General features: G+C 40.8%; 1 protein-coding gene across 1 annotated transcript; it reads left to right on the forward strand.

Moving 5' to 3' along the window:
• Positions 1-16,454: 16,454 nt before the first annotated feature.
• Positions 16,455-24,650, forward strand: LOC122933858 (gastrula zinc finger protein XlCGF26.1-like). The gene is made up of 3 exons (XM_044288939.1): positions 16,455-16,480; positions 22,468-22,551; positions 23,192-24,650. Exons 2-3 carry the CDS (start codon positions 22,479-22,481, stop codon positions 24,505-24,507), a joined length of 1,389 nt encoding a protein of 462 aa, XP_044144874.1. The 5' UTR covers positions 16,455-16,480; positions 22,468-22,478; the 3' UTR covers positions 24,508-24,650.
• The last annotated feature ends 1,053 nt before the right edge of the window (positions 24,651-25,703 follow it).

The raw sequence follows: 25,703 nt of genomic DNA on the forward strand, positions 1-25,703 counted from the left end.
TTTTACCCCCCGGTAATAAATCACTCGGGAATACACCTTTAAATATGCGCCTGGCGTTAATATCAGCTTTAATAACACACGCAATTTCATAATTATTCATGTCTATTGAAAATCATATAATACCTCCCGCCGATTATTTATTTCAATAATATTTTCATGAACTGAATATACAATCATATTAATTGTGTTCGCAATCGGTTCGGCAAATCTAATTTCAGCTCGCAGATTGCCAGTTTTTACTAGAGAGAAATGACCGCCGGGTTCCTGATCCGGCGATAAATCAAAAGCGAACAAAGTGTAACCGTTCAAAAACTCGTGTCGATCAACGGATAAAGCGTTGTCGGCCTTGTGTTTCCCCGAAATATGTACTAGTGACATATATTCACGAACAGCTGATTCGTCTTGGAAGTTAGGTTGAAAAGGTTTTGCCGGGATCTGTTGACCATCCAAATATAAGGCTGCATAATTCACATTATAGTGGTTGAAGCACAAAGGGTTTCTTTGGTAACTCCCGGAAAATGATTCGTTATCCACAAACGCTAGTATTACTGTTTTTGGTAGGTTGCCGAGGAAAAGATTCTCGTGGTTACATATGCGTGTACCTGCGGGTACGCTATACACTTTAAGCGCTGCCCGATCGATCGAGTACTTTGCGTTAGCGGTTAGCAGAGCGCGACTGTGCCCGATTCTTACAGCGGGCGATACTTGTACTCTTTTGACAAACAAGGACGCGTGCTGGATTTGTACTTTAAAATGGGCCGCCTCGGCCGACATAAGGCAGAAAGTGTCTTTGTTTCTTGTCAATTTTATCTTTAGATCTAAACCGTTCAGTATTAACTTCGGTTGATTAAATATATCGGCGTAAATGGGTCCCATTAATTCAACACTCCTAGAGCGGGCTGAATACTTTGCTCGCTTGCTGAAGCCTTCATTACGCCCGTCGAGAACCCGGTCATCATGATGGCCCGCTGTGTCTTTATAGAACAAACCGGCTGTAAATTGGGCCGCTAAAGTTTGTGAATTATAATTTATTAGGGACTCTATATACGCTCGGTACGTATAAAGGTTGTCGCTTCTTGAAATCAGCGTGTCGCCGAGCGTTATATCCAGTTGGTTAAAAAGACTCGCTATAGGGTAGTTAATAAGTGCAACGCGGGATCCTTCCGGTATGGGTGTGTTATCAGGACTAACGATTTTGCAAACGACGTGTAACAATGTGTTATTAAGGTCGTAATAATATTCACCGCTGCCCGTGATGTAGAATTCCAAAGGGGCATTGTCAGTGATTGCGGCGATTGGCTGCACCTCCACATAAAGCGATTTTTCAATGCTTGTTTGAGTAGGGGGTATTTGAAAGATATCCAGCTCTGATTTGGCGTACTCGGCGGATGCGTCATGCACGAAAGCCATAGCGGTTGCCTAGAAGATGTCACTCGGTGAGCGACTTCTTGTTTTCTGGCGGCGACGTCTCTTAGGTTGTGCTACTTTATTCATAAAAGCTGGTAAGACAATGGCAGCACGTTCACGTTTTCTTTTACGCGTTTTTTTACGTATTTGCACGACACCAGAGCCCTCCTGGTTCTGAGCCGACCTATTTATACGATCCATAAAGGCGGTCGAAGCCGTAGTGACAACGTCTTTAGCGATGTTACGGGCGGCTGTTTTCACATGGGGTTTTGCAAGCTCAATACCTTTCTTAAATAGGGGAACGACACGTCGGAACAGGCCCCGAAATAACCCGGCGAGTCCAGAACCATGCATGAATTCAGTACCGTGAAAGCCGTCCAAGCCATGACCGGCTTGCGTTATGTAATAATGCGTATAAGCGTCCGGGTCACCGTACACTCTCTGGGACAACATTTTAGTGTGTCGTCACCGCGCGCGGTCTAAAGTGTAATCGCACAATAGTCTTACCGTATTTGAATTTAACAGGTTTAGCCTGATCCGTCAGTATTGATATTGTAACCGTGTCAAAATGATGTTTACAAACTGGTATATAGTCCGGCCTGTGATACTTTTGTGTGACTATATCACCATTTTTGCCGCCTAACTCGACAGTTCTTAAAAGTTGTACATAACTATCGCCAACAAGTTGATGTTGGACGATATCGGAGCATACAAATAATGTGTAAAAACCGGCTTTAATATCGGAATTAATTTTTTTCTCTTTTGATGAAACTAGAGCGAGCCCCTTTATACCACCAACATTATGTTCTAAAACAGGTAAGCCTGGTCCTTTGTAGCGGAGAGTGATGTGCTCGGTGTCGACATTCTTGAGAAGCGGCGTTTTCGAATACCCCTGCAGCCCCAAAATATTCCCCAACTTCACACAAGGCATGAACTTGTAAGCTGGTGAATTCAGTACATAAACGGTTCGGTCAATATCGTCGTATCTTAGACGCAATTGATCGGGAGGTATTTTTATAGATTCAAGTTTGCTATTAATGGCTTTGATGAGATCGTGCATATTGGCGTAATAACCCGATTTAACAAAAAGCTCGCTGATTGGCTCGTCGCGCTGTGCGACGTAGAATACACCATCTCCGGGGCCAAAGGTTTCCCACGTATGTGGATACTGAATCTCCACTAAAGCTACTTCGTAAGGGCCGCGAAGATGCACCGCTTTTGCTAACTTAGTGGTGTAATCGGCTATGCTGTTTTCGGGATAAAGTTTGGCGGAGGCGTTGCAAGGTAGCGTGATAAAAAACGATCCGTCCTCCATAGTTTACAGACGCATCAACTGTTTTTCAGGTACCCAGGAGTTAAACTTGTCAGGGTAACCTATCCACTTTACAAAACACAACGTTTTACCCCGAGTTTTCTTCTTTTTCAGTATTTTTTCTATCCTGTAAACGCGTAGCTTGTCGAGAGTTACTTTTTGGACTTCTTCCGGGTAGAACGATCCTTCAATGAACTCATCGGCCAGGTCTTTCAGCTTATAAAGGGGTCTGAGGCCCCTAGTGTTTACAGCGTGAATTTTAAATATCTCGTCCGTATAGGTTTGTTCATAACCCTTTGTAAAAACACCCTTATAACGAACAATTCTGACGTGATCACCTATTTTTAATACCTGTTTAACTTTTTTAATAGTATCGTAACACCCGTAGATATTTTTCCAAACGGTTAAAGAGTTCTCTTTTGTCACATCGACGGGGCGCCGCCTTATAGTTCTGTGGTATGTGTGGTTATAACTATACACCAAGTCTTGCAACTTGTCGATGTACCTGTACGTGTTTTGTTCTCTAAGATAGCGCCACATTTTAGTTTTAAGCGTTCTATTAAAACGCTCGACCAACGCTGCCTTAACAGCGTTTGTAGTTAAAAAATGATGTATTTTATAGGTTTCACAAAGACGCATCATAGGTTTGTTTATAAACTCACGGCCCCGATCAGTCTGTAGCTTTCGGGGAGTTCGACCGCTTAACTTAAATATCTGCTCAAAAGCGGTAGCCACGGTAGCCCCGGCCTTATTTGAAAGACACGCCACCCAGGCATATTTAGATAGAATATCAACGACCGTCAGCAGGTATTTTACACCATTATTTTCTTTAGAAAAATCCATCATCGACACAAGATCTGCCTGCCATTGAGCATCTATATCAGACACCATAACCTTGTTTCTTGTAAAGGATTTTTTAACAGGCTTGTACAATGTGTAAGTATCCTCGTTACTCAACCAGTTTTTGACAGCGTCTTTTCTTATTCCAAATTTCCGTACTTCTCTGAATAAGGCGTCAATGCCCCCATAAGAGCCGGCAGCTTTTGGCGTGTAGTACTGTTTTCGCAATATTTTGCTTTTTGCTGTCATTTTAGCGGTATTTTAAACAGCGTCTACTCAACAACACGTCCTAACTGTTTATACAATTTTAAATACTCAAGCTATTATATTTATTGTAAAAAGAAAAAACTGAATACATTTTTATTTTAAACAGTTTATGTATGGTAAAATAAACATTATAAGACATTACACACAAATACATTTTATATACATACAAAGTAAAAATTTATGTAAAACAAATAAAAACATTATAAGATGTTTAATACAAACAAAATTTATATACAATCGCCAAAGTAAGAAAATTTACAACGTTAACCAAGCAGCTTGCAACAAGGGCGATAGCCTCTTTTTAGGTAGTAATGAGCCACGCGGCGATACAGTAGATGATCTTAATAACCCCGGGGGTGTAAAAGGGCTTCGAGCAACGTCAAAGGGCTCACTCAGCGACCGCTTTTTCAAATTATCGAAAAGTTCTCTTGTTCTTGTATTACCGATAACAGTTGAAGGTGCGTTCAGCTGTGCGATAGTCTCCATAAAATAGTCCCAACCGTGCGGTTTAATATTAGGCAAGCCGTGACTCTGGGTAGCTGTTCGAATCAGGTCAATAATGTTGGATCCGGGCACAGTTTGTTCTTTGTAAATGAACTCACCCATAGCGTTCCAGTACGGCTTATTACCAGAGCGGTACAGTTTACTTAACAATAGTTCGGCATTTTTTCTATAACGTGTGTTAATACTGTCAAGTATCTCGTTAGTATCGGGGCTGCTCGAGGTTGCATTTGGCAATTGTTGTTGCTCGGTTTGCGGCTGTGTAATCAGGGTTATACCAGGCATTTCGTTACCGGATTGTTTGTTGAGCATTAAGTACCTCTGTAACACGACGGTGTAGCTCTTAATTTTTGCATCATCTGAAAGGTCATTTCTGTGGAGTATTTCGCTAATCTCAGCATCTAAGCGCCGTATGGCTGTTTGGCGTATATCTATTGAATCTACGGAGGTATTTTTAAGCCTGTCCATTTCATTTTTGGAAACCAGGAACATTTTCTCTGCATACTGCATTATGAACCACCGGCTGTATTAGCTATCAGGCTAGTGATTAAAGGTATAGCAAAGCCTAGCAAAGCTCCTATAAAACCGCCGCTCTGGTTCACAATGCGCTTCTTTCCTTTAATGGAGTACTTTTTATCGCTTAATTTCTTTATAGCCCTACGCCATTTTTTCAATATATTTTTTTGACGCTCTTTAAGGGGGATCTTTCCTTTAAGGATGTTGAGCGCTATCTCGCCAATAGCCGATATCAAATCATTACTGGCGTTACGTAATATTGATTTGCGGGCCTTCAGATTTGTTTTGACTAATGCTTTTAAAAGGTCCCAATTACGCCGGATCCTGTTCGACATCCTTACAGCACCAGCGCAACTAACAAAAATAACCGTAAAGATGTGAGATACCGCATTTTAGAGCTTCTGTTTGCACACATAAGCTACAGGCAGATCTGGCGGGAATAGACCGGTTCTGAGTCGCAGGTCCTCAGGCGTGTCAGATCTTAAATCTACAAGTAAATAACCGTAAGGCTTGTGTGTAGCATCTTCAAAAGCTTCTAAAAAGAAACGTGTTTTACCGGGGTACATCTGCCGAGCCAACGTAATAACCTGTAATTTATCACGAGGGTTCTTAAAAAGGACCATGTATTTAGTGTTTAAATTTATGGTTCGGCTTTTCTTACCCTGACAAAAAACGTTTTGAACGAGATACATAATGCTCAAATTTCTGTGGTGTACGTATTTGGTGAATGCGTTTTGTATTTCAAGATTTTCACAAGCCGCCTCCATAAGATCATCAACAACCGCCAAATTTACCTTGTCCGTTGGAAATAGATCAGCGTCTGTAAAATTTTGCGGGACCCCCTCGATAAACCTGATATTTGTAAACAAACGGGTTAGTTCATCATACAATTTCTGCCAACAGGCGTAAAACCAAATGACATTATCAGGTTTGTGCGACATTAACGTATCCTTGTGCATTAATATATTTTTAACAAAAAAACTCTTTCCGGAATTTGAAGGTCCTGCTAGAATACACGAAAAAGGGTGTTGAAATTGTGCAGTCATGTTTAATAGCCAAAAGGCAGCGTTGTAAAGTCAATCGTCAGCTGTCTCTTTGTGTAGACGCACTTTTGCGTTTTACGTAATGGTCTTGTCTCTATGGTCAACCGCTTCCTATTTCTGAAAATGCCGTCTTGCTCGATACCTATTGTTTTCTGCGTCTCGGGGTCGTTGTTGTGTGAGTAATCCAACACAAGGTCTTTTAAACTGTCAAAATTAACAAGCCGTGTGTTAGCGACATTGAGTGTTATACCCTTAACCTTCAATACGGTTTTCCCGTTGTTAAGTTTGTAGCCGTAAGTCTTTGGGCCGGCGGATACAAACTCGGTAATGTGGGCATCGTCGGGTATTTCACTAGTTAGTTCACCGAGAAAATCACCCAAGGTTGGCGTCCAGTCAGACCCCTTACTCACGAATATGACGGAGTCTGTGTCGTGATAAAGGCAACGTTCCTGTAGCCTGTCTAGGAGCGTGTATAATTCGAGTCTGGCATAGGCAGTTGTAAAACAGGCTATAAAAATGTTTGTGTTTTTGTTGTGTGTGTAGCGCTCTTTTACATAGCGCCAATTGACTAAGGCCGTATCGTCATCGATGAAATTAACCTCGGAGAGGTCGTAGTACGGCACAAAAGCTAATTTGAAAAGCTCGTCAGGGTCCGTGACTATGCTGGTACGTGACAAGTTAGAACGCTGGCCAAACTTACCCCACAAAGAGTTTAGGAACAGTTTTGAAATTTGTCTTTTTGCGGGGTTTACAGCTATCTTATCAGAGCGCAAACAGACATCCTCTTTTTTTAAAAATGCCGCTATGTAAGCGGCTTTTTCAGAATCCGTTTTACACCAACTGGGATAACCGGAAGCCTCCTGTTTATCTCTGAGGTGTAATTTGATGTACGGGGCGAACAAATCGTCTGTTGTATTTGGAAAATGCCAGATCTCGTAGATCTCGGCAATCCTGTAACCTTTTTCAACAGCTAAAACTAGCTCTATAGTGCACCATGTACCGGTTAGGGACCGCTCATCGTCTGTGTGACTGCAAATATCTTTCTGACAGCTCAATGCGCACGTGTAGCATAGTGGAAACATTAGTTTTTTATTTAGCTTTACAGGGAGGACCGGAAAAAATAAATCTCTGGGCGGGTACACTTTAACTCGTGCAATGCCAAAGTATTTTTTGATGTATCCAAAATGATCATAAATGATTTTTGGATGTCCTACAGGGTAAGTCTTAGTTTTATTAACAAAAGGGTACAGACTGGTGAAATCGTAATAATGCACTGTTTCATCGGCCTGCACCTTGTGGTAAAGTTTAATGGCGTTAGTGCGCCCTCCGTAAAGCGCGTCACGAGGATCCAAAGGAGTCGGGAATTTCATTTTAATCAGAAAGTCTTTGACCAACGAATCGTTTGCAATCATTTTGCGCCACTCGTGCTCCCACAGGACACGGACCGTAAAGCCTTGTTGCTGTAGTCGACTTTTCCTGACTAGGAAAGACTGGTACAGCTGCCCGTAGGACGTTTTAGTAAGCTCATTGCTGTCCCGCTCGTTATAACACACAGGACACCCATGATAAAAACACCCCTGAAATTCAAAAGCGGTGTGTTTACCGTTAACAAAAGCATACCCGTCCAAAAAATATTTACCGACCTTTTTTTCACCGCCCTTTAACGCGTGTTGTATAGAAATGCCTTCAGCATGTTCAAGGTACATGAGCCATTGTATAGCGGGTGTTGAAAAGCGTTTCTGGGTCTTGTGGTAATTATCTGCAGGTACAATCGCTATGGTATTTTTGGGTAGAAATTTAAACCGATACATGGCCATGCACACGGATGCCAGTGTGATAAGCTGGAGTGGATCAATACATTTAGTGACCGTTCTGTATTTATTTTCACGTTTAATGTATTGCAGCACTTTTTGCTCAGTCATGGCCATAATCGTGTCCCTGTAACACTCACAAGCCCTTCTCAAAACCTCAACATCCTGCTTACAGTAAGCTTTTAACTCTTTTTGAAAATTAAAGGTATCATTTTTATGTTTCTCATACCAATCTGTGAAATCTTTTTTCTCACCGGGCATCATGTATTCGACGCCATAATAGCTAGCGGCCGGTAGGGCGCCTATGTAGTTTTGATTTTCGGCCGTGTTGAAAAAATGCGGGAAGTGACCCTTGGCGCCTGAAAAACCCATAGCCTCGGGCATCTTGCTGAGCTTCATAGGCATGAAATTCAGAGAGTCTATGAACCTAATTTTTAAATCCTTCAGGGTAACGCACATTAACCGACCGCCTTGATTTATAATATCAATTTTAAATTTTTCATTAATCAGCGCCTGTAAAACAAAATAAGCGTCGTAGCGGCCTGCATTGTGAGCTATGAACGTGAAACCCGAAAACTTACCGTCGGCAAAAAATCGTACAAAGTCAAACGTACAGGTTTTCCCGCTAAACTGCCAGGAGTTGGGGCCGTATAGTGCTGTTGCGTAAATGAAATTGGGTATGTGCACGCCTGTTTCTTGCATGCATTCAAAATCGTAGAAGATGTACTTGTCAGTCATTTTTGGGGGGTTGTATGGCTGCATGTAACAAACATGGTCGTCAAATTTGTCAACCTGCCCGCTGCAGATGGTGCATTTTAAACCGTTACATTTGTGTTCATCGCCGTTGTCTATATAGCTGTAACAAAATCCGCAAAAAGTTTTTTTCTTACAAAGAGCTTTATCACTAAGTGCCAGGTTTCTATGTGTTTCAAAACATGCCGCTGAACGGCAATACGTCCTACATATCGGGCAACGTGTATTATTAGACTGCTCCGAACAATTCGGGCTCTGGCACGCTTTACAAAACTGCATACAACCGTGTCGGTATTTATGTTTGTATACAGTGCAGCAAACATCGCAAAAATAATCAAAGCCGATAAAGGCTTTTAGATTTTTTATGCCATAATAATGCTTTTCATGGTGCAATATATAGACGGTCTTTTCTTTAGCGGTGCGGGCTGTGTGATAATAACGCCACTGTCCCCTATTGTGGTACAAAATTTTAATTGTGATGTTTAATTTTTTTTCAAATTCAGCAACGTCAGTAAAAGACACCAAATACCCCTCGGGTATTTGTAAGTCGCTATGCAGTTGGCGCGCTTTCTCTAACAAGGCGGCATCGCCCAAAGCAGCCCCCTCCAAAATAGCGTAAACACTAGCGGCCAGACAGACGTTATTATCGTAATTATTAAAATCGTATAAATGTTGTTTTTTACGTTCAATAATCCGACTATACGCTACACCGCCCAAACGCCTTCTGGCCCCACCACGGCGGCACCTGACAATGATAACAACTAGTTTAAGTGTATTACCGGCTATGCACTCCGCGTTACTCTGTAAAGCGTTAGCGATATTGTCCAGAAATGTTTCGGCTCTAAATCCATCTCTAGAATACCTATTAGAAAAAATCGAATCAAACGTTTCGCCGCCGTCTAAACGCAGTTGTATGAAATCACCCGGATCGGCGTCCCGTAAAATCCTATCTAGCAATGTCTGTATAGCAGCGTGTATTGCATCAAGAGCGTCTACAAACGAGCGAATGGCTTCGAGGTTAGCGAATCTGAAATGTTCCGTGTACATGGTACTGTTAAAATTCGCTAAGTCACGCTGTTGCTGATATACACGTTCTAGATAAACGGATCTAACATTTTGTATTTCAGGGGGGTCGTCTGTAATAGCCGTGTTATAGGGCCTGTCACCTGAATGACTGCGCTTTGATTGCGTGTTTGAAGGTCTATTAGGGGGCGAGCTGTTTGGCCGACTGTGCTCCGCTTGCGCGGTCTGCGGTTGCTGATGTGTTTGGCCAGCATTCAGACGAGCCGACGCACCAGTCTTGTTACGACCCTCCTGTCTTTTTTTGCTAACTATTTTGTTCGGACGAGCCGGCGGCCCATTGTTACGCCGGCGACGCCTTATTTCTCTAGCTCTTTTAGAACGTTTAACGGAAAAACAGATTTTTATAGCCTTTTTTAACTTTCTAACCATAGCAGTTGTTTTTGTGCTTTTAAAAGGGCGTCCACCTCCACCAGTCATCACTAGTCAGTCTCGGCGTAGCAGCTCTTTTTCAAGAGCGTCAAGATGCGTAATCAGTCGTGTGCATTTGTCACGCGTAGCGTGTATTTGTCCCTCAGTATTTTTGTTGGGACTGTTAAACGCTAGAGACGTAGAGTCTTTAACGTAACATTTTAAATGCAACGCCACGCGTGCCATTTTGTCATTACATTTCGCGATATCCCTCAACGCGTCGTACGTCTTTCCACCCCGACAATAGCAGGAATGGACAAGAGGCGCGTCTCGCTGTTGGGGTTCGCTTATCTGTTGCATGTTGCTGCCTGTGTCTGGCGTATCAAATGTGATGCGCTTTTTACAAGGGCCTACATCCTGTGTATTGGGTGTTGGTGTTATGTCGCATAAAACTGTAATATCATTTATTACGCTATTTGGCTCACCACTCTGCAGACACGGCAGAGGCGTTGTTAGAACTCCCGCTATCTGTGAAAACTGCTCCTGACGCTGTTTAGTGGTCGAGCGTTGTCTCTCTTTAGCGATTCGGGCTTTGTTGTTTTGTTTTCTTTTGGCTGAAAATTAAAGACAAACATTAAGAATTTTAAAGCGCTATAATTAAACAGCTATTATAAAAATATAGAATAAAAAGCTCGAATTTATATAGTTGTGTTATTTGGATGTATAGCTACATAGCTAGATAAATGGGTGTATAGATAGCTAGATTGATAACTATATATGTCATTATGCCTTTTATTAAAAATTTAAAGACGAGCAGCCAGCTGTATGTATTAAGAACAAGAAGCGGCTCTAATTACAACAGAGCAAACCGTGTAATATTAACTTACGGGCATCAGGACAGTGGATAACCGCCATTGTGGTATTTTCAGACAGCCAACTGTCGCGGGCGTTAGTGATCGCCTCTGGTGGTTCGGGGAACGAAACAGTTCTGTTGGTACGTGCGCTACTACCCGGCAGCTGAAAAACTTTAAATTACAAGGTTTGATTAAACATCATTGTTTTATAACCGTTTAAAAGCTATAGACATTGTTTTTGAGCCGCTGTAGCTGGATCCTTACCCTTTGTGTTAGCTTTCTTTGATACCGTTTTGGCGCCGTCGGTCGTGGCCATTTTTCTTTTCAACGCTGCATTTAAAGATAGTATTAGACTTATAGCCATTGTTTAAAATATATTACAGCCTCAATGCATTTTGCTCCTTACGCTCTTTGCCCCGCTTGCGCGGCTTTTGTACGGCCTCCTCGGAGAGTGTCGCGATGTCATCAATTGTATACACCTTTCTTTCCAGCGCTGTGTTTTAAAAAGTGTATTAGCAATATAGATAATGTTTAAAACAGTTAACATCAAAGAAGTCGATCGAGACTTACGTGTTCTGGCTAGCCTGGTCGTCTGGTTCATTTCAGTTCGCCCGGGGGTTGTGAGATCGATAACGCTCGACGGCTCGTTCTCCTTTAGCTCGCCCGAATTGTTGTTGCTAGTAACTTGAATGTTTGAATGTCCTGTATTTTGAGGATCAACGTCTCTGTTCGCAATTCCTAAAATGTCGCGGATTTGCGTGTCTGTAATAAATGTACATGAAATATAGCGAGCTCTAAAACCACATATGTAATAAAAAGCCTAAGCTAGTTATACTTACCGGGTAGGTAAGGTGATGTCGGATTGTAATCGGGTTCGCTTGAAATATACGTATGAACTAGTCCCATAGTGGGCGAATCGTCTGAAAACAATTGCGCACCACCGCCGCTAATGTACGACTCATAGAAATCATCGGTCGCCATAAGCAGCTGCGCATCGGGCATGTTGTCATCCCCCCATAAATCTTGGTACGAATCCATCTAAACGCAATGTATATTGTTAGTTAAATTATAACTATATAGCTGCCGCGTTCGATAGCTAAATTGTCGTTGCGGTATTTGTCTGTATGTATACATAGATAGCTAGGTATCTAGATAACAGAGAGATGTAAAGGTAGCTAGTTAGATAGATAGATAGATAGAATAGATAAATAGATGGCTAGATACATAGATACCCGGATAGAATAGATAGATACATAGATACATAGATACCCGGATAGAATAGATAGATACATAGATAGATGTATAGACAGCTAGATATGACTTACGAATTATGGTTATTTGGCGGCCTGTACACATAAATAAAATGGCTTGATAGCTAGATAGATAGATATACGTTATATAGATTCAGATAACATAAGACATATTCAATAAATAGTGAAAGATATTGCTAGTTAAAATATAAGCTCATTTTGTACGTGATGAAAGAAAAAAAGCCAGTTAGTAAAGTTGCATAGCTACAGATAACATAATGCGTGGTTCTTACCTTTGTAAAAGTAAATGTATTATGCCTTGCTGGTCGCTGCTTCTGTGGCCGACTGTCTCTGTGCTGGCACTGCAGAGCATGAGACCTGTTTATATAGGCGGTGCCGTGTTGTAAACCCCGGTCAGGTGGTAGCAATTAGCATATTATTAATTATGCTCTGTATAAATTGATATAAAAGACATATCAAAAGGGTCTTTTTATGTATGTATCTTAATTTATATGAAAAGCTTATCAGGTGTTATAAAAAGGACTTAGCAGTGTCTTCTGCATTTATTTAAATGTAGCATATTATTAATTATACTCTGTATAAATTGCTATAAAAGACATATCAATGTGGTTAGCTTTTTATTTAAAAATGTTCTAAAATATTGTAGATTTTTATATCAAATGTTATAGAATTACAAAAATGTCATTTATAATACCTAGTTAAATCATGTTTTATAAGAATTTATATGTTTATTATAGGTCTTTTTATGTATGTATCTTAATTTATATCAAAAGCTTATCAGGTGTTATAAAAGGACTTAGCATTGTTTTCTGCATTTATTTAAATGAAAGTTATCAATTGTATAAATTACTATAAATGCATTTTGATGTGTCCGGCCTAAAAGCTGTGTTTTTGATATCCCTGGGAACTGTCATGCCCTTGTAAAGCAGATTGATTGATATGTGGTCTGTGAAGACTCTTGAATTAAACCACCTGTTTGCTCGAGGGCATGCTGTGTCCGAAGATATCCCTGACAGAGGTCATGCCCTTGTGGTAACCTCATGAATTAAACCATCTGCTTGGCTGTATCGCGATATAAATATTCTATAAACTGCTATCAGGCTGTATCAAGCGATATAAAATGGTATCAAGCTATATAAAAGGGGGCGTGTAAAAGGGGCGTGGTACCTGTCACTTTGACGAAACATATACCCTCTATCTACTACAGTCTGAATTACCAGACGCGTTTCAGAGTCTTGACTCACTCCTTCCTCAGTGGTTGCCCGCATTTACATCATCTACCCCCTTTTATAGTCCTCTTTCAAGTTAATATGAAAACCCAAAATGGAATCAATCCACCTGTTTTCTTCCTTTTCTGTTTTTTATTGGTGACATTAATATTCATTCTGCTTCAAGTGGCCACAAAGATCTCAACTTGTACCTTCTTTGTCAGCATCTGCTGCACTTACCTAAATGGTGCATTGCGTTTACATTGCGTCTTTGATGCGGTTTTTTTCTTTTTCGTCCCTTCCATCTAGCAATTATAACCTGATGATTAGAAGAAAACACAATCACTGAATGTCAGGATATTCCAAAGATAGTTTCCCAATCAACATAAATATCACTGAGGGCAACTTCGTAAAACTTAACTTTTAATCTACAGATAGAATTAATAAATACGGTCACCAACTGGACCATGATATCCGTAGTGCATAAAGCTGTCAATACAATGGACGGTCAGCAAGGACAATCAAAACGTAATACCTTAGGAAGGATAATAAAAATATGATATATCTGTCTCTTGCCCTTACCACCACTGCTCAGCCCAGAGATACACCTTGACGGTAGGTGTACTCTGTCCACATACCTGGGCTAACCTGTACTTATACAGCCCTATCCCTTTCTGTCACAACGTACAATACCCCAACGCGTTTCCCCGTATAGATTATCAAAGGTTCATCAGGGGACCTCTAGTATCAGTATGGTGATAGGATGCCATATACAAAAATAGTCAATAGATGAATAATAAATCACTGGAGTGCCCCAGACATTTTTTTTATTATATACAAAGAATCTGTATCAATTAGTATAAGGAAGGTTTAATGGCAGGTTTGACTACAAAAACGCATCGAAAAAGAAAAAAAAAGCATCAAATACGCAATGTTAACGCAATGCACCTTTTAGGTAAGTGCAGCAGATGCTGATACAGAAGGTACAAGTTGAGATCTTTGTGGCCACTTGAAGCAAAATAAATATTAATGTTACCAATAAAAAACTGAAAAGGAAGAAAACAGGTGGATTGATTCCATTTTGGGTTTTCATATTAACTTGAAAGAGGACTATAAAAGGGGGTAGACGATGTAAATGCGGGCAACCACTGAGGACGGAGTGAGTCAAGACTCTGAAGCGCGTCTGGTAATTCAGACTGTACCCGCAATCCCCACGTTATGATATCCATGGACAGTATCTGCCTACTTTTTGGGAAGCGCTTCCACAAGTGATTTACCTCATAGTCTACCTGCCCGGGAGTCTATCCAGAGTTCGGCAGATAGGAACACGTGGGACGCCAAAACATCGTCGGAGTAATCACGTGGGTCGCCAAGCACTGAGCTCAGGGCGATAAAAGAAAACCAGCAGCAGACAAGAGCCGTGCCAGCCGAACGGACTACGGGAGAGCGGTAACAGCAGTTACTGCACTGACTGCCACGTGGGACGCCACGTTAGGCATATTAAAGTACTTACCGCCGCTCTGTATTTACTGTGCATTCTGATAAACACGCTACGTTAGATTGAATAGCTACATTGCTACTTATGTGATACTATCTACCGTAATATGGGTCTCTGAATATATTTAGCCTACTTAATGGAACGCAAGATCAACAAACCATATCAAAAGTGACGCTTTAATGGAAGAGACAACGTTGCGATACTGCACTGATAAATAACATTATTGATTAATGCGATTTCCTTTCAATAGGTGGATTTAATTATAGTGGTCACATTGGAGACTGAATACATGATGCGCAATTCTAGAATACTTTTGCAGTGGTGATGTTGGTGCGGGCGCTAACATCAGATGTAGTGTATGCCGCGCATACAGCCACCAACATCGCAACTGCAATATTTTATATATTGTTTTATTTATCCTTTTAATTATTGTTGGGGGGCATTTATGTTGTTTTGTATTACTGTATGTACTTTGAGCTACATCTTCTCTAATTGGTCCCAGATGTAGAGGGCCCGTCTTTATATAAGCCAAGTATAAAAAACATAATTGTATGTAAGGAAATATTCGACAGAGCAAACTTTTGAGGGAGAGAGAAGAGGGTGGAAATCCAATTACAAAAGGTTCTCCAGCTCCTTAAACGCCAATCCTTTATTGTAGATTTCATAAAACCATCTTGTACAAAAAGAAATTAAAAACCAAACCTACGTATTTGGACAGAGAAGAGGATGTCTGCTTAATGCAAGTTCTCTTTGGGGTTGAGAAGATGGAGAACCCCTTGAAACTCCCTGTCCCTCCCTGGTGGAAGGAGGATCATTTCATAGTCAGGTGCCGTCATAGAGGTCTCATGGTTAAGGAATTTCCAGTAAGAATAATTAATGTTTTTTTCTCTTCTTCAGGATGAAAATCTGATGGATATTAAGGTTGAGGTTAAAGATGAAGCAGAAGAGGAGACGGATTTATGGGGCAATCAGCAGGGTAAGGAGGGGGGCTGTCATGGGTCACCTGGATACAACTTCCATCATCTCATCATCACATGTAATAATCTCTCCTGTCCCTGTGTGTTTCCTACAGATGGACTCATAGAAGGAAATCCCCCCGAGAGATGTCACTGTCCTCTGTATTCCCAGGACTGTCCAGAGGAGAAGCTCCCAGAGAACCATCAGGTAGATGGAGCTGAAGTCTCACCAGAATCCGACCAGAAAGGGACTAAACCAAAGACCATTTTACATTTCTCTTCTTCAGGATGAAAATCTGATTGATATGAAGGTTGAGGTTAAAGATGAAGCAGAAGAGGAGACGGATTTATGGGGCGATCAGCAGTGTAAGGAGGGGGGGCTGTAATGGGTCACCTGGATACTACTCCCATCATCTCATCATCACATGTAATAATCTCTTCTGTCCCTGTGTGTTTCCTACAGATGGACTCATAGAAAGAAATCCCCCCGAGAGATGTCCCCGTCCTCTGTATTCCCAGGACTGTCCAGAGGAGAAGCTCCCAGAGAACCATCAGGTAGATGGAGCTGAGCCCTATACACATCTATATAGGGGAGTCCTGCAGTCATAGAGGGGTCATAGATGGTGGGGGTCTCTTATGTGGATCTGTTAGATTTCCCACCTGTCTGCTGTATTGTCCTGAATTGTTACAGATGACAAATCAGGGGGAAGATCTGACTGATATTAAAGTGGAGGATGAAGAAGAGCGGATGATGGGCGATCCCCCGTGTAAGAGTGAAGTGGAGGAGGACATTCCAGTCCATGTGACCACAGGTATGGAATAATAAATGGAGGAAGTGGATTCAGAGGTTTCTTTAGATGAGGCTCCACCTTAGAACTCCCTTAAAGTAGCACTCCGGGCAGTGACCCCTGTGTTATGTGCAGGAGCGGAGGGGATTGTGACTGCACATAGACATCCTCTCCAAGCTCCTGGCTGGACACTAGAATAAGCAACAGATGTTGGGGGGCACCAGCTTCTATGAATGGCTGCACTAATGGCCGGGGATCTGAGAAAACTCAGTTTAACCACTCAAGCTAGGTGTCATCAGATGCTGGGTGTTATAGATGACATTACTTATACACTATAAAGGCTGGAGACATGTAGTAATGGCTGTTATACCTCAGGTAGGTGTCATCAGATGCCGGGTGTTATAGATGACATTACTACTACACTATAAAGGCTGGAGACATGTAGTAATGGCTGTTATACCTCAGGTAGGTGTCATCAGATGCCGGGTGTTATAGATGACATTACTACTACACTATAAAGGCTGGAGACATGTAGTAATAGCTGTTATACCTCAGGTAGGTGTCATCAGATGCCGGGTGTTATAGATGACATTACTTATACACTATAAAGGCTGGAGACATGTAGTAATGGCTGTTATACCTCAGGTAGGTGTCATCAGATGCCGGGTGTTATAGATGACATTACTTCTACACTATAAAGGCTGGAGACATGTAGTAATGGCTGTTATACCTCAGGTAGGTGTCATCAGATGCCGGGTGTTATAGATTACATTACTACTACACTATAAAGGCTGGAGACATGTAGTAATGGCTGTTATACCTCAGGTAGGTGTCATCAGATGCCGGGTGTTATAGATGACATTACTACTACACTATAAAGGCTGGAGACATGTAGTAATGGCTGTTATACCTCAGGTAGGTGTCATCAGATGCCGGGTGTTATAGATGACATTACTACTACACTATAAAGGCTGGAGACATGTAGTAATGGCTGTTATACCTCAGGTAGGTGTCATCAGATGCCGGGTGTTATAGATGACATTACTTCTACACAATAAAGGCTGGAGACATGTAGTAATGGCTGTTATACCTCAGGTAGGTGTCATCAGATGCCGGGTGTTATAGATGACATTACTTCTACACTATAGAAGCTGGAGACATGTAGTAATGGCTGTTATACCTCAGGTAGGTGTCATCAGATGCCAGGTGTTATAGATGACATTACTTCTACACTATAAAGGCTGGAGACACGTAGTAATGGCTGTTATACCTCAGGTAGGTGTCATCAGATGCCGGGTGTTATAGGTGACATTACTACTACACTATAAAGGCTGGCGACATGTAGTAATGGCTGTTATACCTCAGGTAGGTGACATCAGATGCCGGGTGTTATAGATTATATTAAAGGGGTTTTCTTATCGCGTTACTTTGGTGAGATGAGACACTGTCTCGACCAACAGTCGGTCGGGAAACTGCAGAGAGCTGTGGCGCTTGCTTTTTCAGTAGCTTTCATTGCGGTTCATGGGAGCTACAGAAACGGTGTCACACAGCAAGCTCTGCTGTTTCCTGGCCGGCTGGTGGTCAGTACTGTGTCTTTTCTCACCTAAGTAATGGTGAGATGAGAGAAACCCTTTAAATTATGTTGTATCTGAAACCAGATCATGCAAAGATGGCTGATCGGATTAACTTCTTAGTGTCCAGCCAGTTTAGAATTTAGAAAGGCATTAAGGAAATTCCTTTACGGCAGCGCTCTGGTCCATAGACACAATGTTCAAGAGGGGACCTCATTGACTTCTATCGGAGAGTCTTCTAGGCATGCTCTGGGACCTGTGCAGAGGTCATTGTACAACGAAAGAAGAGATAAGTGCTGACAATCACCTATTGGAAGTGGTGGATCCTGTGTTGTCTAGACACAGAGGTGATATCTTTACGGGCAGATTTAGAAAGACAGATAAGCAGGTAACTGCAGTAAAGTGATTTGTACAGATCAAGAAGTTTACTTGAATGGAGCTTAGGCCAATGATACTAGTCGTGACGTCACTGGGCCTGCGGTAAACAGCGAGAAGGCCGCGGCACTACTGCCAGCGCCACTGCCTTCTCAAGCAGCTGATCGCGGGGGTCCCTGGCGTCGGACCTCCGCCGATCAGCTGCTTATGATCTATCCAGAGGTTAGATAATCAGTTTTAAAGAACTGCAGAAACCCTTTAAGCTTAGTGGACGGTGCAAAAACTGCAGTAATTATGGTTTTTGAAATGAAAAATAACAATCAAAAATTCTTAAAAATATGTTAAACAGAAAAACATAATTGAAACAATTGGCCATTTTCTGGTGACACATTCCATTGAAGATTTAGGAATTAAGAAGATCTGGAGGCGGAGGAATGGTGTCCATGTGGTGGGTTATAAACCCAGGTGTCTGAGTCCTTTTAATGACTGGAATGTTTCCCAGATGTTTCTCCCTTTGCTGGTCTTAAAATTGACTTTCAGTATTTAACCATTTAAGTCCGTGGTCCTGTGGTCTGGTCTAGAGAAGTGTTCACCACAGGTGTGTCCTTTTTTCCTTAATTTCTTAACTTAAATTTAACCTCGACTGGAGATTTTGGATGGTTTCTCCAATATAGATGACGTCATTGGGGCACTTGTAATTAGAAGACAAATGGACGGCACGCTAAACATTTGTGAAGCATGAGTCTAATGCTAATTTATTGATATTTATGACAAGCAAATAAGTTTAAAAATTTAATTAAAAAGAGATTAAAAAGAAGATTATCCTCTAAGAATAGTATGAATATATATATATCAATACAAAAATAAATATGGGTTCATCAATAAGGTAGATAACTCAATGATTTATATGTGAAAAGGGAGGATTTACCCTCAGTCCGTATATAAATATGTAAATGCAATTATTACGACAGTCGCGTCAAACAAATAAACAGAAGCAATGAGATATCAAAACAATGCGATAATGATGTCGAAAAAGTAGTATCAATGAACAATAAAAATGCAATACCACCAAAAAATATTTTCCCAAAAATAGCAGCTATAAAACAGCTAAAAACGGCAATAAGTCAATGTGAACAATAAATGAGTAACGGCAGGGATCCTATAGCAACAATTAAAAGTATATACAGTGCTGCCCATAATTATTCATACCCCTGGCAAATTTTGACTTAAAGTTACTTTTATTCAACCAGCAAGTAATTTTTTGACGGGAAATGACATAGGCGTCTCCCAAAAGATAATAAGACGATGTACAAGAGGCATTATTGTGGGAAGAAAAAACATTTCTCAGCTTTTATTTACATTTGAGCAAAAAGTGTCCAGTCCAGAATTATTCCTCCCCTTCACAATCATCAATAGAAAAGCCTTTCTTGGCTATTACAGCGATCAGACGCTTCCTATAATTGCAGAGCAGCTTTTTGCATGTCTTCACAGGTATTTTTCCCCATTCATCTTTAGCAATAAGCTCCAAGTCTTTCAGGTTGGAGGGTCTTCTTGCCATCACCCTGATCTTTAGCTTCCTCCACAGATTCTCCATTGGATTCCAGTCTGGACTCTGGCTGGGCCGCTCCAAAGCGTTAATGTTGTTGTCTGCTAACCATTTCTTCACCACTTTTGCTGTGTGTTTTGGGTCATTGTCCTGCTGAAATGTCCACTGGTGCCCACGGCCACGTTTCTCTGCAGACGGCCTGATGTTGTCGGTGAGAATCCTCATGTATTGCTCTTTTTTCATGGTGCCGTTTACTGTGATTAGGTTCCCTGGTCCATTGGCTGAAAAACACCCCCAAAGCATTAGATTCCCACCACCATGTTTGACAGTGGGCATGATGTTCTTTGGGTTGAAGGCTTCTCCTTTTTTACGCCAAATGAAGGAAACATCATTGTGACCAAACAATTACATTTTTGTTTCATCTGACCATAACACAGAAGACCAGAAGTCTTCTTCTTTGTCCAGATGAGCTTTTGCAAAAGCCAAGCGAGCTTTTGTGTGCCTTATCTGGAGAAGTGGCGTCCTCCTTGGTCTGCATTGTGCAGTGTCCGTTGGTTTGTCTGCCTTGAGACATTACCACCAGCAGAGCCCAGATTCACCAGGATGGCCTTGGTGGTGATCCTTGGATTCTTTCTCACCTCTCTAACTATCCTCCTGGCAGCACAGGTGTCACTTTTGGAGTCAGACCACTTTGCACTGTAGCCACTGGAACTTAAAAGCATTTAGAAATGGCCTTGTAGCCCTTTCCTGACTTGTGAGCAGCCGCAGGTCCTCCCTGAGCTCCTTTGTCTTAGCCATGACTGTCCACAAACCAACTGCAGAGAGCTGCTGCTTTTCACCCGTTGAGTTGATTAAAACAGCTGTTCCCAATTAATCAGGGTAATTAGGAGGCTTCAGAACAGCTTGGACTATTTGGAATGGTGTAGAACTTTAGATTTTCCCACAGACTGACAGTTTGTGAAGGGTAGGAATAATTGTGGACTGGACACTTTTTGCTCAAATGTAAAAAGCTGAGACCTCTTTTTTTTTTTTTTCCACGATAATGCCTCTTGTGCATCGTCTTATCTTTTGGGAGACACCGATGTCATTTCCCGTCAAAAAAATTACTTGCTGGTTGAATAAAAGTAACTTTAAGTCAAAATTTGCCAGGGGTATGAATAATTATGGGCAGCAAGGATAATAGCATCAACTGTGAAAATAGCAGCAATATTTAGTCTGTATGGAGGAGTATAAGGGATGGATCCTGCAGGTATCCAAAAAGTTGGATCTAAATAATGGGATCTTGATATGGAAAAAGGAGAGATGCTTCTATTTAATTAGTCAGAAAATTAATCAGAAATGCCAATATTAGCGTTCTGTTATATCAATCAAATTGTCATTCAGATATGTCGGTCACTGTATTCCCAAGGGTATAATTTCCAGACCATCCAAGGGTTACAGGGATAGAGAATGTTTGTATATCAACGTGTTATATATGAGCAATAATATTGCTATTTTATGGGACCTTTAGTAATGTTAGAAGTACGTTACCGTTCCTAGATATGATGTTTCTATAGGGATCTGCGATGTGGATCTGCACAGCTGATGGGAGCCATATAGCCGCAGCAGGCTAATAAAAAGCAGTACTAATCGAGGCGCCGAAAAACTTTGATTCCAGATAGCATATAAGTGGAGCAAGTATCCCCTCACAACAGCAGGATTACTTTCACCCGCTCCCAACCACATAGGACGCCGAGCTGGGACACCTGGGAGAGCGCCCATCGCTAGCACGGATGCGATACTAACCACGTGGGACGCCGAGCCGGGATGCTGAGAGCAAACATCGCCAGCATCAGCTGTGCAGATCCACGTCGCAGATCCCTATTGATACATCATATCTAGGAACGGTAATGTACTGTACCTCTAACATTATTAAAAGTCCCATAAAATAGCAATATTATTGTGCATTGTTCCATGAAAGGAACAAAATCATCCATTGTTTTCAAAGGGAAATCCACCTAATCGCTGTTTCCGCATGCGGTTTCTTTAGCCGTGTATTGAGGAATAAACGTGACCTACTTCCTCTTGTTACAGTTTACTTGCACAAATTTGCTTCATAGATTTGAGCTAAATCCACAATATGCAAACTGCAGAAACACCTCATAGATCCTGGTACCGGTTTTGCATTTCCACTGCAGATTCCACAGCACCTACATAGGAAGGGAAGGACATATTCCTCACATTCCTGCTGGATTTATTTCTGACTTTGGCACAAAAAAAAAAGAATTATCTGGCATTGTATGTGTCTCTCCAGCCTAAGGCCAGATTCACATGAGCTTATTACAGACATATTATCCGTCTGTATTATGCACATGTGTCCCGACCACAGGTTCAGCTGACATCAACTCACAGCATCATAGATACATGTGCACGTAACATAGATGGATTATGTGTCTGTAAATCTGGCCTTTAAATATTATACATTTATCCACTTTATTGTTTGAACAAAAATTCACAAAATCAATTTTTCATTATAACAGAAAATCCCAGTATGAAGCTTGAAGGAAGCATCAGGTTATCACTAGATTATAAAGAAGATAAAGATATCATCCAGCGCTTTTCAGGTGAAAACATTACTATGATTGTATATCCATCACTTCTCACTACAGATCTGTCATATAACCCCCCTAATCATGGGGAAACTGCTTCTGACCAATCAAAGGTTGTTACCACAAGTCCAAATCTGTCATGTAATACACCTAATCGTGAGGAACCTTCTCCTGACCAATCACAGATTGTTACCCCAAATATAGAGCAAAAAGGCTGTTAAAGGTTTCATTGTGGTGAAATGTGGAAAACAGGTCAGATGTAGGTCAGAGCTTTCTGTAGACAGATGTAGTCACAGGAGAGAAGCCATATTCATGTTCACAATGTTGAAAATGCTTTACAGACAAATCAAATCTTGTTACACATGAGAAAATTCACACAAAGCAGAAGCAGTATTCATGTTTATAATGTGGGAAATAGAAACATAGAAACCTAGAATGTGTCAGCAGATAAGAACCATTTGGCCCATCTAGTCTGCCCAATATATCTGAATCCTATGAATAGTCCCTGGCTCTATCTTATATGAAGGATAGCCTTATGCCTATCCCATGCATGCTTAAACTCCTTCACTGTATTTGCAGCTACCACTTCTGCAGGAAGGCTATTCCATGCATCCACTACTCTCTCAGTAAAGTAATACTTCCTTATATTTTGCAGATAAATCGCATCTTGTTACTCATGAGAGTCTTCACACCAGAGAAGAGCCTTATTCATGTTCAAAATGTGGAAAACACTTTAGAAGTAAATCAAAGCTTTTACGACATGACAGAATTCACACAGGAGAGAAACCATTTTCATGTTCAGATTGTGGAATGCGTTTTAGATATAAATCAAATTGTGTTCAGCATAAGAGAACTCACACAGGAGAGAAGCAATATTCATGTTCAGAATGTGGTAAATGTTTTACCACAAAATCAAATCTTGATCAACATATAAGAAGTCACACAGGAGTGAAGCCGTATTCATGTTCAGAATGTGGAAAATGTTTTACCAAGAAATCAGTTCTTGATCAACATAATAGAATTCACACAGGAGAGAAGCCATATTCATGTTCAGAATGTGGGAAATGTTTCACAGAAAAAAGAAATCTTACTACACATCAGAGAGTTCACACAGGAGAGAAGCCGTATTCTTGTTCAGAATGTGGAAAATGTTTTTCACTCAAACTAAGCCTTCGTCAACATAAGAGAATTCACACAGGGGAGAAGCCATATTCATGTTCAGAATGTGGGAAATGTTTCACAGAAAAAAAAAGTCTTACTAAACATCAGAGAATTCACACAGGAGAGAAACCATTTTCATGTTCAGAATGTGGGAAATGTTTTACCCAGAAATCAAGCCTTGATATACATAAGAAGATTCATACAGGAGAGAGGCCATATTCATGTTCAGAATGTGGGAAATGTTTTAAACATAAATCAAGCCTTGATATACATAAGAAAATTCATATAGTAGAGAATCCATATTCATGTTCAGAGTTTGGGAAATGTTTTAAACATAAATCAGAGCTAATAGAACATGAGAGACTTCACACAGGAGTGAAGCCATATTCATGTTCAGAATGTGGGAAATGTTTTACCCAGAAATCAGGTTTTGTTCAACATAAAAGAATTCACACAGGAGAGAAACCCTATTCATGTTCAAAATGTGGGAAATGTTTTACATACAGCTCAAGTCTTATTCTACATGAGAGAATGCACACAGGAGAGAAGCCATATTCATGTTCAGAATGTGGAAAATGCTTTACCAGGAAATCAGGTGTTGATCAACATAAGAGACTTCACACAGGAGAGAAGCCATGTTCATGTTCAGAATGTGGGAAATGTTTTACCAAGAAATCAACTCTTAATCGGCATCTGAAAAGTCACACAGGAGAGAAGCCTTATTCATGTTCACAATGTGGGAAAAGTTTTGCAAACAAATCAAGTCTTGTTCTACATCAGAAAAGTCACACAAAAGAGAAGAGATTTTGATGTTAATAATGTTTTACATGGAAATTAAATTTTGAAACACATCATAAAATTCACAAATTCTTGTATGGAATGTGGGAAATATTATAAGAGAAAAAAGTGATGAAATAGAAGAAAACCGTAATAATAAATTGAATTTGCAGTAATGCACTGAGCATGGCGGATTACTGATCAGCATCGTTATCTTGCAGTGCTGGGGTCCTGTGTTTAAATCTGACTAAAGATATCTGGATGGATTTTGGATGTCCTCCCTGTGTTTGCATTGGGTTTCCTCTGGGTTTTTTGCTTTCGTTTCCCACCTCAAACCTACTGAGCGGTTAAAGGCTTTGGCTGCTCTTTTTAGCAATGTGCTGGAAACAGTCACTTACTGATATAATGCCCCCGATTTACTAAGGCATTTGCACCAAAAATCTGTTTTTAACCACTTCAACCCCGCTAGCTAAAACCCCCTTTATGACCAGGCCACTTTTTACACTTCGGCACTACACTACTTTCACCGTTTATCGCTCGGTCATGCAACTTACCACCCAAATGAATTTTACCTCCTTTTCTTCTCACTAATAGAGCTTTCATTTGGTGGTATTTTATTGCTGCTGACATTTTTACTTTTTTTGTTATTAATCGAAATTTAAAGTTTTTTTTGCAAAAAAATGCAATTTTTCACTTTCAGCTGTAAAATTTTGCAAAACAAAAACGACATCCATATATAAATTTTTCGCTAAATTTATTGTTCTACATATCTTTGATAAAAAAAAAATGTTTGGGTAAAAGTTATAGCGTTTACAAACTAAGGTACAAAAATGTGAATTTCCGCTTTTTGAAGCAGCTCTGACTTTCTGAGCACCTGTCATGTTTCCTGAGGTTCTACAATGTCCAGACAGTAGAAAAACCCCACAAATGACCCCATTTCGGAAAGTAGACACCCTAAGGTATTCGCTGATGGGCATAGTGAGTTCATAGAACTTTTTATTTTTTGTCACAAGTTAGCGGAAAATGATGATTTTTTTTTTTTTTCTTACAAAGTCTCATATTCCACTAACTTGCGACAAAAAATAAAAAATTCTAGGAACTCGCCATGCCCCTCACGGAATACCTTGGGGTGTCTTCTTTCCGAAATGGGGTCACATGTGGGGTATTTATACTGCCCTGGCATTTTAGGGGCCCTAAAGCGTGAGAAGAAGTCTGGAATATAAATGTCT

This window comes from Bufo gargarizans, chromosome 4, assembly GCF_014858855.1.
Source record: "Bufo gargarizans isolate SCDJY-AF-19 chromosome 4, ASM1485885v1, whole genome shotgun sequence".
Lineage (NCBI taxonomy): Eukaryota > Metazoa > Chordata > Amphibia > Anura > Bufonidae > Bufo > Bufo gargarizans.

Bases quoted from the DNA above. Each gene is read 5' to 3' on its own strand.
- LOC122933858 (XM_044288939.1), top strand. From the start codon at position 22,479: ATGAAGCTTGAAGGAAGCATCAGGTTATCACTAGATTATAAAGAAGAT. The intron at 22,552-23,191 runs GTGAAAACATTA...TATATTTTGCAG, and splicing joins TATCATCCAGCGCTTTTCAG to ATAAATCGCATCTTGTTACT.